The 14,968-nt window shown below is 33.0% G+C and overlaps 1 protein-coding gene across 1 annotated transcript in view; it reads right to left on the bottom strand.

Annotated features, from left to right (window-relative positions):
• The window catches only part of LOC131847632 (nucleoporin 88), a 136,432-nt gene that overhangs the window by 36,589 nt on the left and 84,875 nt on the right, over positions 1–14,968 (bottom strand). The window contains exon 2 of the mRNA XM_059197247.1: positions 14,217–14,386. Coding sequence (XP_059053230.1) covers positions 14,217–14,386 — 170 coding nt within the window. The remainder of the gene's footprint in view (positions 1–14,216; positions 14,387–14,968) is intronic.

Raw genomic sequence — 14,968 nt, 5'->3', positions numbered from 1 at the left:
AGACGCTGGTAGAGAGTTCCACTCCTTAGCTGCTCGCATAAGGAATGATGATGCAAAGCGATTTTCTCTATATTTTCCATGTTACATGTACATTCAATTTGTATTAGGTATGTATTAAAAAATGGGTAGAAACTTAGAAATAAACATAACCAAAACTATATTGTTGTTTATATTGTATTTTTTACATTGCACTGAATAAAATATTTTTCTTTCTTTCTTTCTTTCTTTCTTTCTTTCTTTCTTTCTTATTTTGAAATTACAAACCACGAGTTAGGCGGGTCAGTTGATAAATAAATAAATAGGTATCTACAAGCTAAGTGCTCTACAATACTAACAAATGAAATGTGATTATCCTTACTAATATTATTATAAATGCAAAAGTAACTCTGTCTGTCTGTCTGTCTCGCTTTCACGAAAAAACTACTGAACTGATTTATATAAAATTTGGTACACAGATAGTCTAAGTACTGAAAAAAGACATAGGCAACTTTTTAATGCGAAAAAGGGTTGTTAGGGGTTGACAGTGGAGATGAAACTTTGTATCGTTATTGATATGAAAGTTTGTATGACCATTTTTAAAGCTAGAAGCTTGAAAGTTATATTTTAGTCTGTTGTTTTTTTATAAAAATGGTACCTCTAAGGTGGTAAAATAAAATAGGAGATAAAAGTTTGAATGGAACATTTTGATGCTAGAGCGATGCAACATTTTGCTTTGCCTTTTTTGGGTCAGATTATTGAACATATTTTCTTTAATTAGTCAAGGTCACCATAACCTGCAAACGAAGTCGCGGGCACAGCTAGTAAAAAAATAATTTGTCGCAGATTACATTAGAAATTCAATTAACAAATACCGAAACAGTGTCGTATGGCATCTTTTGATATACATACGCATATTAAAGTAGACACGAGGCACGAGCGGACCATCCGTGTTTAAAATTCGTCAGTGCTGTTGATTAGCTAGGGTGCACGTAAATAATTCATTTGAATAATTGTAATAAGCAGATTTTATGCGAACGGCTAAGAACCTCCGAACGGACCACAGACCTACATACAGATAGACGACGCAACTTTTTTTTTATGTAATTATGTGTTCAGTAAACGGTAAACCTCACATATGAAGAAACATAAAAATTAATACACCCCATAACATAAACTATCGAAAGCCTAAATTGGATACTACGACTAGAGGTAATTTATCCACGCTAAGAGTTATTCGTATATCGTAGGGCTAGACCCAGGCATTCAGGTTTTGTTTCTCTGTTGGATACTTACATTTTTAACGTACCTCTAAATTTCCACGCCCACTGATACCTCTATATTGCAATTATATTTTTTTTATATTTGGTATACATATTAATTTATGTAGTTATTTTCTTTCTGAGAGAGGAACAATAAAGAGTTTTTCATAAATTAGGGGTCAAAATTGGCCACTACAATTGCGAAATCTATTCGTATCCACATCTGTGGCAGGGACCAAAGCCTGCCGTGGTATTAATATTATCACATATCCGGACCAACGGGAGAGCTTGCGCGAAGAATTTTTAATGCTACGCTTTAATTATTTTGCCGGCGAGAGTCGGGACTAAGTTCCATTCACATTAGAGTATATATTTTTGCTCGAGACCGCGCCTACTCGTTGAAATATTAAGGCGCGCCAACTCGCAGTTTTCGTGATCGCATCGTATTTATGAGTGCGTGGATTTTGAGGGATGCTGAGACCGTTTGTACATAATAAAAGTAGCTAATTAACAGGCCGACGGGCCCGTTTAATAATGGAGAACGCAGTCGGTACGTAGTTTTAATATAAATAATGTGTACGCTAGTTATTTGACCGTTGAGTGAATATTCATAAGGGTTGCCAGATCTATTATCATACAAAAAGGTGGTGCTTTCATGTGAAGTGTACTTCTTTTGGTGTTGTATTGATTTTTGTTAAGTTTAAAATTCGTAATTTTTTACTGAGGTAACTTTTGCATAAAGTGGTCTGCGTAAGTCTAACGCGTAGTTATCGAGAATTTTGGATATTGTTTATAGGATTGCTGTAATCATATTAACGTAACACACAATGGATTATTAAAGTAACCACATTTAGATAAGTTAAAAATAATAGATAAACATTAATATTATATACAAAAATATTTTCTTTTTGTTAGTGGTTCTTTTATTTTGTATGAAAAATTTAAATGTAAAAAACCAAGGACATATACTCAAGCCTGTATAGAAATATCCGTACAAACATAAAATGCAATATAATGTAATGGGAAAATATATGTAACCGGCACAAATTACTGGACTGACTATCACTAAAAGCATATACACAACATTTTTTTTTAATTATTTACGTCGATCTCTTTAAAATTAAGTATATAGTCCCCACTACTATAGATTTTAATAATTAAAATAAATATAAAGTAATTCAAATTTCTATAAGGTGGTAAGTTATTGTTACCAACCGAAATACCTATTGACTAACGAGCAAAAGAATTACACATGTACCTAATAAAGAAGAGAATGGAATATAAAGGTAATATGATTAGAAACAAATTACACAATGCATACGATAAGTCTGGCGGCTAACCTAACTAACCACACGGCGTCCGTAACAAAGGCAAAGCGTGGGACTTTCTTTGTATTTTGTTTCATTTCATGCAAAATTTAATTTCGTTTTCAAGACTCGCGAGGAATGATATTACGGACAGCGGCCGCGGCCGCATGTAATTTCGGCTCTTTGGGCGTTTCGGACCGCGTCCGATTCGGACTACTAATCGGAATACTACGCCTAAAAAATCGACCACTTGTCAACAAGTGGTCGACTTTTTAGACGCTTCGAATGGAAATTTGGAAATGTACGATAAATATCTATGATCTATTATATAGGATATTTTTCATCAGAATAGAAGCCCCAAGTCGCGTATCGCAAAATGGGGGCTGCGTATCACAGAACAATTAACAATACAGTTTACAAGAGAATTGAATCAAACATAAACTATTTAAGACCTATGTTATACGGCGATCGGATCGGCCACCCAGCATGACGCAAGTAGGTGCGCTACCGAGAAAGACACCTGCGTCGAGTCAGTGTTTCAATTCCCGCAGCAAAAGTATTATATCTAAGTTCCTTTATTTTTTATTTTATATAACTTTTAATATAACTTCAACTTCTTACGGATCACACATCGATCTGAAGACAGTTTGATTTCATTGATTATTGTAATAATTAATTTTAGAATTAAATTTAGTTTTACTAATAAAATTGTTTTTTTTTGGGTCATCCGCCAGCGACATCAATAACTCGTCTAAAATTATAAGTTCTAAATAATAAATTCAAAATATCAAAGTCGCGTAATATTGCTAGTATCTACATCTATTATTATATTAACAGATGAATGGATGATAGTGGAAAGAAATATTTATTAAACAAATTTGCATAGTACAGTGCCCAGTATAATAATAATAATAAAAATGATTTAATATAAAAATTATATATCCAATAAATAAACAATAGGTCCTACATATATTACAACATATAGGCTAAAGAAAACTTAGAACAATACCCTCAAAGGGGTAATAATATCTTCAATAACTTCAAATGTACACACATACGAACTACATTACTAATTATTAATAAAAAGATTTATATTATAGTTTTAATAACTACTACTCAAATAATTCCATCAAAATATTTGGACTAAACATACAGTAGTCCGAAACGCACTGGGGCCAAACGCCACTCGGGGGCGAAACAGCACTATGGGGTGAAACGGCCAACGACCAGTAATTTCATTGCTACTCCTCAAGTGTGTGGACATCGTGCCTTTTTCATCACATTCCCTCTCGGTGGGTAGCTCCACGGCTTTCGTTTATGGACGCTGTGTTCGGAATTAAACCGTCGGATTGCGGCGCCGTTAATTGCTTAACAAAACTAAGGTGCGTTATTGACGGTGTTTTGGTTGGAATTTGTTTGACTTTATTTTTAATTTGTTCGCTCTTGCATTTGTTATTGTATTGTAATTAAAATTTGTTCAAAAATATTTATTAAGCAAACATTGACATCATTTCATAGTATAAAATGAAGTTGGTCCGCTGTTTGTTCTTTGAGAACCTTTAAACTATGCATCCGATTTTAATCCAATGTGTTTGCAACAGATAGTGTAATTCAAGAGGAAGGTTTATATGTATATTACATGTATTTTTTTTACATTAAAATTTGAGCGCGTTTGACCACAATCTCACTTGATGTTAAGTGATGATGTGGTCTAAGCTGTTACATGCAAGCTCAAATAATGCCTATTCACTCTTGACTTGAAGGACCCAATGTTGTAAGAGGCAGGAAAAATAGACGCTGGTAGAGAGTTCCACTCCTTAGCTGCTCGCATAAGGAATGATGATGCAAAACGGTTAGTTCGAGCAGCTGGGATGTCAGTAGTGTAGGGTGGAGCCGTATACCCGTGTAAAGCCAGGCGGGTAGATAGTTAAACCAAATTAAATAAGTGTTCAAATGACTTATACTTAAATTACACAAACTTAAAATTATTTTTCAACTTAATACAAACTATATATTCAAATGTTTATACGCTATTATCTATATATATGTATAAATGCGATGAAATTATAAATCGTTTTCCCTTTCGAAATAATTAATATATGCAATAAGAAGTCACTTAGCCAACTCAAGTTTAAAATAAATCAAACAGATAAAAGCTCGAAAAGCCGCGATTCAATAAAGCTCCTCTTACAAGGAATTCCTTTTTAACCCTTACAAGATTCGACAACCCCAATTTGCCATCGATACTGGTAATACAGTCCAGTGGCTTAAGGGTGCCCACCCTGCGGTAAAGGGATAAAAAAGGGGATTCTTTGTGTGATGTACCCGAAAATAGGCGCGGTGTACGCTCGATGGGGGGCTATTAAGGTGCCTTGTTGGGACCGTGAGAAATTCTTACAGAAATTGAGGATGTCATTTTCTTTCAGATAGGCAGGTACTTTAAATGGTGCGGCTCTGATTTTTAAAATCGATATTATATTCCAACGGTCTTGCGGTTTAGTATTTACATTATCTTATTTTCATATGGTTGTAGGTTCGATAAAGAACATATAATTCATGAGTAACCTTGTTGGTTTGCATTAGCCTAAACTTATTAAAAAAAACTAGATTTAGGTATATCTATCAGTTGTCTAATAACTAATGATATAATACAAGTTCTGCTTATTTGGAACTAAATGGATGATTTATGCAGGGTCTACTAAGATTATTTTATTTAAATTTTTCATTTGGCCATTTAGGCCACCATTGCTTCTAAACACGAACATGGATTTCACAAACTATGCCTTGCTACTCACGAAGACTACTGTGACATTGCAGTTTTCAAACCTAACACTGTATTTTAAATTTAATTAGATGTACAACTTTATCATGTCGAACTATAGAAATAGAAATAGAAATAGAAATAATCTTTATTCAAATAAACTCATTACAAGCACTTTTGAATAGTCATATTTTGATTCTACCACTCATTCGGAATGCAGATTCATCACAAGAAGAATGAGCAAGAAACTTGTGTGTTGCTCTTTTTGATAGATGTTTTTTTTATATAAATAATTACAGTGTAACAAGTAAGAGGCATGCGACAATCAACTCAATCAACGACAATCACTCATTTTTAGTGTATAATTGCACTTAACTCTGGAACACAATACTAATAGTGGAAAACCTGAGAGCGACACAGTTACAATTGACGGTGTTGCATCTTGTTTGCACCCACCCTATGTCCAGTAAACAAACAAATCCTGAATAAACCAGCCACGTATCCGTATTGGTCTCTTAGATGTTTACGATGCTGTATTAAGCAATCTACTTTATAGAGAGGTCTATTTGGTAGTTAACTTAAAAGTAATTGTCAAAGGTTATGGGTTAAACTGTAATATCATACTTAACAGTATCATCTAATATTATACTGTAAACAGCTGATCCGTTTCCACTTTTTTTTTAGGGCAGGAGTGTACTAATATCCCTATTAAAAAATAGAGATTGATGGTGAATATTTAGGGTTGTATGTAGTTTTTTAAGACCATCATAAAAAAAATGAAAAATTTAGTGAATAAAAATATTGTGTGTAGACCCTTATCACTTATGAAAAATAGTTCACGTCATATTCTTAGAGCTACTAAATAAAAACACAAAATTTCATTAGAATCAGTCAAGCTGTATCGGAGGAGTTTCGTTACAGATACTGTGACATGCGAATGTAGAAAGTTATATAAAACATTTATTTTTTAAAAGACAAAATCTAATAAATTAGTTTTTAAAAATCTTTCAGCGTTTGAATGGTACATTATTATTATTTCAGAACACTATATATATCTTAATAATATTATAAACGCGAAAGTTTGTAATTATGGATATTTTTTTTTCTTTTTCACACAAACACTACTGTACGGATTTTGATGAAACTTTACAGTAATATAGTTTATGCATCAGAATAACATAGGCTATATTTTATATTGAAATTTAACGCGGATGAAACCGCGGGCACAGCTATTATATGTATATTATGTTATTCACAAAGTTATGCGCATATGAGCAAAATGGCGCTTGCAACTTTAAAGTTAAAGTTAACAAACTAATGTAACAGTAACGAACCTATACCTAATAGTTGTGAACATACATAATGTACTAAAGTTTACGCAAACCGAACACGGCGAGATCTCATTACCGGCTTCAAATAAATTAACGAAAAACCAACCTTTCTATCGGATCCCACAAATCTATTTGTCTCTATCCGCATTTGGGGGGGCATGAGGCGTTCGCGTCTCGGCACGGATTACCCGCCAAATTGGTTTAAGCCGAATCCCGAATCACGGGTCTTGGGACCGGGACAAATCAATCCTGATCGCGGGATTGACGTGTGATTGTGTACGGAGGTGGATACAATTCGGGAGATTGCATAATTCCTTAAACACCCATAATCTCTTTCAAATACCACAGACACGGTTACGGCCCTAAATCTTGCTTTTGATATATCCGAGCAAATTTTAAAGAAAACGAACAAAATATATTTTTTGTTGTAATGGTTAATATTTTTCTATATCATGACGATGGCATCACGCATACAGTCCATCTGATGGTAAACGGTTACCGTAGACAATGGGTGAATGAAACACCAGAAGTGTCCGTGTGTGTTGCCGACCCAATTGAAATAATTGGGCGATTTTTAATAAAATCTTTCACCTGTAAAAAGTAAAGAGAAAAATGCAACAAAAGAATGAAATGTAACAAAAGTTTACTAACTGATACTATATCTGTTAGTACTCTTTTGTCGCATTTCTTAAGGAATCTCTACTAATTTTGCAAAAGGGCGGAAATTTAGCGTTTCGCTAATCATATGAATAAAAATCAATATACTTACGTTTGTTTGTATCGTTTGCTCTGTCATTGTATTGTGCCTGTGTCCACTTATTTCTTCCATTGCGGGAAGTTTATACCTATAATTTATAAACTTTGACCGCCATATTTGGGTTTACTTTTCTTTTATGCATATCATCAAACACACAGTCCATTCATTCCTTTTCTTCGGTCGTTTCCTCCTTACTTCTATTTATGTTCATATTAAATTGCTCTAGTAATCTTGGAATAACTTGAGAGCCATCGCTTCGAGCAATATATGAAGATACCAGACAGCTTCTCTACTTCCGGGACGAGCTTGTCTAAACTAGCATAATAGTCTATGCACGCATCCATTTTACATTACCCTCTTAAAGTTAGAAATTTTATTACACTTAAAAGCGAAATGCCATTTTAAGCACCCACTTTATAGTCGGAGGACTTACATTCTCCCAAATTCGATTCCAATAGATTCTAATAAGATTAGTGATGTCACACGGGTGTTAGATAAAATAGTTTGTGGTCTATAATTGGGGGTCAGGTCCCACCAACAAGCACCAACACTGGATTGCACAACGGACCTTACACCTTCAAAACAGAGTTGCTTATCGTGTGCCAAAATTCACCATGGTCATCACTCGCATGACTAGACAATATCGACTTGAAAGGTGATTCCGTGGATTGTTCCTACAAAATGATCTTTATTGGTTCGTGTTATAGTTGATACTGGTTTGTTATCTGTTGGGGATAGTTTTCTCCGATCGGTGTGTTTACAAATTGGATCGTTGGTGGCTAAATCGGGGTTACCCAGTAATTGAGTCTTATGGGATATTTTGGGTGCGTGTCGGTCAAAGGATTATTGTGATACATCGCTATCTATTGATCGTGGGACGTTTGGATTAGAAGTTGTGTGTCATCCCGATGAGGTTGTTTAGATGTTTGTATTTATGTGTAACGGTATTAGTTTAATGAGGTAATTTCGTTTTTAGGAGTTGGGGAGTACGCTTCTGGGGAAAATTCGGGACGAATGTGTCTTTTGTAGATTTATTTGGCTTTGTACAATATGTAGGAAGAGTCCTCAAATAACGTTAAAATATGCGAATATAAAATAATATGTTTCTGTTAGAAAAATAATTGGTTTACATTAGTGGATGGTGAATATTTGAAATGATGTCATTAAAATTGATTGTATTAATTGATACATATAAAACTATTATTAATTATTATAAAATTTTCAATGTTGCTATTCTTTATTGCGTATTATTTTGAATAATTATATTCATTTCATATTTATTGCTTTTATTTTAAGTCGATTATTTTTTTAAATTCATTAACTTACATATATTATATAACAGACTTTTTAAGAACTGTATAAAAATTAAGCGTTAAGAAAATCGGTCACATAAAATCGTCCCAAACTGTACTTGGTCCGAAAGTTCACAACATACACAACACAGTAACTTACAAAAAATGCTTTTCTAAAATGCTAATTCTTTTGTAATTTCATTACCAAATTCTCATTTTGTAACATACTTGTTCTTGCAACTTTTAAACAACAAACGTGATTGTCTACCGATCGAGGGTAAGCGGGTAACACGTTCTATTCCCGTAAGCATTCTATTTGCACAGGACTGAATACTATTTGCCGTCCGTCTACGACAATATACGTTTAATTAAGAACTCTACAACTGATTGTTTCTAGGCGTTTCCATTTGCTTATTAGTTCCTCGCCTTGCAATTGGATCGCTTTGAAATGTTCTTCTTGATATATAGTTTGTTGTGAAAAGCTTAATTCTAACCATAATAATAGAAATAGAAATAATCTTTATTCAAATAAACTCAATACCTGCACTTTTCAATAGTCATATATTTTTTATTCTACCACTCATTCGGAACGCAGATTCATCATAAGAATGAACAAAAAACATGTGTGTTGCTTTTTTGAATAGATATTATTTAAAATAAATAATTACACAATAACAAGTAAGAGGCATGCGATAATCAACATAGAAACCGCCACACACTTATTCTTACTACAAACAAATAATATTGTTAGCTCTATGAATTTTAAGTAATTTCTACGAAAACTTACCATTTACAAACTCTTCAATTTTATAGTAAGTACTTTTACAAATAAAGTGTTATAAATGACATTTAAATGTTTTTTCAAGCAAATTAAGAACAGATTCTGGTAGTTTGTTATAAAACCATTACCATGAAACGAATGACTAACTTTAGTTAAACAGATTTAGGTAAAATATATGATATTAAATACTATAAGTACGTATACAAGAAAACTCGTCCATTTAAGATCTTACAAAGTAAAGGGAATGCACCGAACGCTCGCACGGACGATAAAGGGTTAACAAAGAAAATATGGCGGCGACAAGAGTGTACGTACACATTGCGACACGTTATGATATTTCATTAATAATGAATATCTCAGGACTATTTACACAGCGCCATCTAGTCCCAAGCTAAGCAGAGCTTGTGTTATAGGCACTAGTTTACTAATACATTTTTTATAAATACATACATAATATATGCAGAAAACACCCAGATGAATATCTCAGGACAATTTATACAGCGTCATCTAGTCCCAAGCTAAGCAGAGCTTGTGTTATGGGCAGTATATTACTAATACATTTTTTATAAATACATACATAATATATGCAGAAAACACCCAGACTGATACAAGCAATCATACTCATGAATACAGATGTTTGAAGCCGAAGGATGAAGCGAACCCGCGACCATCGGAAATAAAGCGGAGTCCTAGACCGTTAGACCACCGGGGTCGTCAAATAAGGAAACTAGCCATTTCACGTGAATGCATTTACTTTTTTTTTAGATAACAGCTATAGTAGCAGTGTATTTGTATCCTTATGATACCTACAACCTAAAATTACGTTAAATTTCATTAGGATCCGATTCGATAGCCGAAATATTACCTTATATTTTGAAAAGCTATCAAACATACAGACAGATAAGACACACTTTCATATTTTGAAAATTAGTGTCGATATTATGTTAATAAGATGATAACGGTAATGAAAAGGAAAGAAGAAAATAGTCAAATATTATCCAATGATTTGACATTTACGTCACAAGAGTATACAAGTTGTAACTTTCAACAATATAATCTTGAGTTAGTACCGATATTTACGATTCCATTATATGTGATGATAACGATAATGAAAAGAAAAGAAGATAATAGTCAAATATTATCCAATGGTTTGGCATTTACGTCACAAGAGTATACAAGTTGTAACTTTTAACAATATAATCTTGGGCAAGTACCGAGTAACCGACTATCGTGTTTGCACAAACTCAACTAATATGTGAACAATAATGAAAAGGAAACGAGTGCATATTTTTTGAGTTATCACGAATTTACGATTTCATTGATTGTAATGATAATGATAATGAAAAGGAAACGAGTACATATTTTGTGAGTTATAACGAATTTACGATTTCATTGCATGTAATGATAACGATAATGAAAAGAAAAGAAGAAAACAACCTAATATTATCCAATGATTTGTTATTTACGTCCTAAGAGTATACAAGTTGTAACTTTTAACAATATAATCTTGGGCAAGTAACCGACTATCGTGTGTGCACAAACTCAACAAATCCCCGCTGCAGACGTCGGCAACTCCGAAACATCTTAGCATAATTAGCCGAAAGGGCTGTTTATTGCTAATATTAGTTGTACGGATTAATACTGGCTGCGTTTTGAGCTTTAACAGCCATTATCATAAGTTTGCAGCGCGATTATATTGCCGACATCTCGCGGCGTAACGTCTTTGTTTAACGAATAGATTTTTGTGTATGATTTAGAGATTTCAATAGATTTAGTGACACTTAGCTTTTAATGTCAGTTTAACCAATATTAAGGGGGGAATAGGAATAGGGAATAATTCGTGTGAAAAAGGAACATGACTGTGATTTTTTTTTATGAACCGTTGAAATCTATTTATTAAAAAATGGTAAATTATAGTATGAAATTTGAAGACACTCGGAATTAGGTGCTGGAAGTTTTCAATAAAAAAATCAAAATTATATGGTAAGACAATACTGCCCAGGTCACACTGGGGGGATATTCGAAATTTCAATTTTTCACTTTAAAAGAAAAAACGCGTTTTTTATTGTAATTAAAAAAAAAGCGTTACCTCGTAAATTATATACAGAGATAATATTCAAAATTACAAAATAATCAGTGCAGTAGTTTTGAAAACATGAGTTGTGTGAGAAAAACGCTTTTAAATTTTGAACATTAAAAAATTAGAAATTAAACGTTCATATGAGTTCTATGGGCTTACCTCACACTGAATCATCGATGCCAGGTTTATTCTTGAGATATTATTCAGTGATTAAAAAAATAAAATAAAAAAAAACGAAAAAAAATGTTAACCGTAAGAATATTAAATAAGAAATATTTATTACGTTAAGTATTTCTTTATTATAAACAAACATTACAATAATAATATTACATATTTATTGTAATGTTTGTAATGTGTTATTTAATTATAATGACAAACAAACTGATGATCTTATATTAAATATTTACCATTATTACATGAACAACATTAATAGATAGTTTACTAAGTTATATTTTTAATGTGCCCCAGCAAAATATTTAACTATTCTTCTCAACTAAAACTTTAGTGTGTTATCAACTAAATGTGATGCTAGAATCATACAAAAAATAACTACTGAAAATTACAAATATAAAATTGAATTTAATGAAAAATAATTTTATTATGAGCTTCCAACCGACTTATTGTACTGCTTGTTGTACTCTATTCTTTGGCTATAACAATAGATAACAATAAAGACAGCAGTCACCTCCGGAGATGAGACTGCAATAATTGGTCTTATGCACAAATCCAAAAACATTAAGCCCCCCTCTGAGACGGAGGGTGGATGGCGGCAAATCTTCGAATTAATTTTACTGCCGAAATATGCAAATGGGAGATATAGCTACCTAATAACATGTACAAAAGAGTGGTGACTGTTGAATGCAAAGACTTGGCTCGAGCTGATATGTAGAAGGTAGATGGAACGGTCTTAGTTTACTACCTTTGGATAAGGCGTCTCTGAGAGAATTTAGTGCGATGAATGAACAATGAATGACGGAAAAGATTTTAGGCAATTCTCTGTGAAGAAGATATCATCGAACAAGCGGCGGAAAATATTGTTATATGATATTTATACAAATGCCATTACATCTTGATCTATAAAAAATAGACGGCTTCAATGGTCCACGGGTATAGCACACCGCCTTACTTCCAATGGTCGTGGGTTCGATTGTTCGCAGGGTACAAACAATTGTATTCATGAGTATGATTGTTAGTATTCTATATGTATATATGTATATGAGTGTGCGTGTGTGTGCATATGTATATATATATAAAATATCAATAACATATTAATAAAAATATTGTTAAATGGGTTTTAACACGAATATTTTATATTAATAATCAGGTATTGGGATCCTAACTAGTAGATTATTGGGGTATTGAGAAATTTTGTACATTCTATTAGTAATTTATAATGGTTTACCTAAAGCATACATTAATTAAATCAAGAGAAGAAAGAAGAAGAAAAACAGAAGTATATTGTGTAATGTACAGCTCAACAACATTAACACATAAACTTTACTTTAGTTTAATGAACTGACCACTCTGCGCAGATTGTAATCATAATTATATTCTTTGACTTAATCGTTACCTCAGGCCAACATTATAGCCGCTTCGAGGAGCTTAATAGGTAACAAAATTTAGCCTGATAGTAGAAAATGCACGATGTTTACGTGTTAGCTTTCTTGGGTAGTTATCAGCCATATTAAATTTCAGGTGTTTGGTTTCACGGAATATACTTCATATTCCTTGTTATATATCATAGCTTTGAAAAGTATTGTGATTTAATAATAAATATACTTATATTTTCAGTTTTCACATATAAGCATTTCAATGTATATAATTAATAATTTACAACTATCTAACTCTAAGATAGAAAGACGATATTTCTAGATATAACTAGTAAGATAACGTCTACATCTAACAATGCCTCTGCTTACCCCATCCGGGATTATATTCGTAAGGCAATATATGACTTACATTTAAAGGGTAGTGTAATTCTACATTCAAAGTTTTTTTTAAATATCGAATGATACAAAACGACTTATCTAATGGAAGGTGATATTTATTCGTTGAAAACAAAATAAATTGTGTAGGATACAAAGTCTATATATACTAGAATACAAATTAGTAACTTAAAAAGTTAACTTTGTTATGTCTTACTGACATAACAAAGTTAACTTTTTAAGTAAGCATAATGTTGGTTAACTAATATTCTCAATATAACTCTACTAATACGTTTAGTGTTTGTGGTCATCATTGTAATAATAAGTTACGGAATAGTTGCACTTTTCTAATATAAATCTTTAATCTCATTTTAAACAAGGTAAATCTGTAATTAGATTAATTAAACTAGTAAGTTATTAAATAATTTCACACATTGATATCTCGTACAATGTGTAACTACGCTGAATTTAGATACTATTTAGTTATTATTTACTGCAGATGTTTTCTCCCAGCACTTTCACGCATGCGACTTTTTTCGTCAGTCTCTATCTGCATTAACTTTTTAACAAGTTACATTGACTGTCTATATACATACATAAACACCATAAACACTATCAAAAATAACAAAAAAAAATTGACGTAAGTAAATCCCTGAAGATCCCTAAATAAAGAGATCGAATTTAAGAAAAAAACTATTAATATACACATATTACTAGCCTCACAAAGATGATACTACCACTTACTTGCACAGCACGGTCTGGCTCCCTGATTCGAAGAGTCCAGCGCGGCCCCACCGCGATGGTAGCTCAAGGACGGTGACTCCACGTGACCCCCATACGCACAGCCTGCTACCACAGTCGCTGCTGATGATGCGCTCCACGGAGAATGCTGGTGGTGACAGTAAGTGGAGTTTCTGTAAAAAAAAAAAATTTACAATAAGCACAAATATATGAAAATTAGCGCTGTTTTATAATTGTTTAAGTTTTAATGTGTTAACACAAAATAACAATTAGGACTAATTCATTAGAGTCAAAATAATAAATATACAACCAACCAACCAACTGGTTGAGTAACTCAATAAGAGTAAATCAGTCGTAGCGAACAGAGCAGACCAGTTCCTACGAGCAGCACTCGTACACGAGTATGACGGATATTAGCAACTGAAACTGGTCATTTGTAAAATCTCTTAAATCCGTTTTTAATTTGTGCTAGCGGCAGAAACAAGATACAAATCAAATTAGAAACAATCGAAATCAGAGTTAATCCATAACTGGCATTCCGATACAACTATCCAATTTCGGACGAGCGCGAAATATGATTAAGAAAGTTTTTTAATCAATAAAACGAGCAAAACGACGGGGAGGCGTTTGCTTCCTGCTTTTTTTGCTGTTCTGCCTTATTTCTCATTACGCTGCCGCCTTGCCTCGTTTCCTCTGACGTCATACTTATAATCATTTATCGTTTGATGGCTCGAGCGGTCGCCGCTCGCCTATTT

This window comes from Achroia grisella, unplaced genomic scaffold (assembly GCF_030625045.1).
Source record: "Achroia grisella isolate CSIRO2021 unplaced genomic scaffold, CSIRO_AGI_Agris_v1 utg109, whole genome shotgun sequence".
Taxonomy (NCBI): domain Eukaryota; kingdom Metazoa; phylum Arthropoda; class Insecta; order Lepidoptera; family Pyralidae; genus Achroia; species Achroia grisella.
The sequence above is the reverse complement of the archived record's forward strand: the minus strand, read 5'-3'. Positions and strand labels throughout refer to the sequence as shown.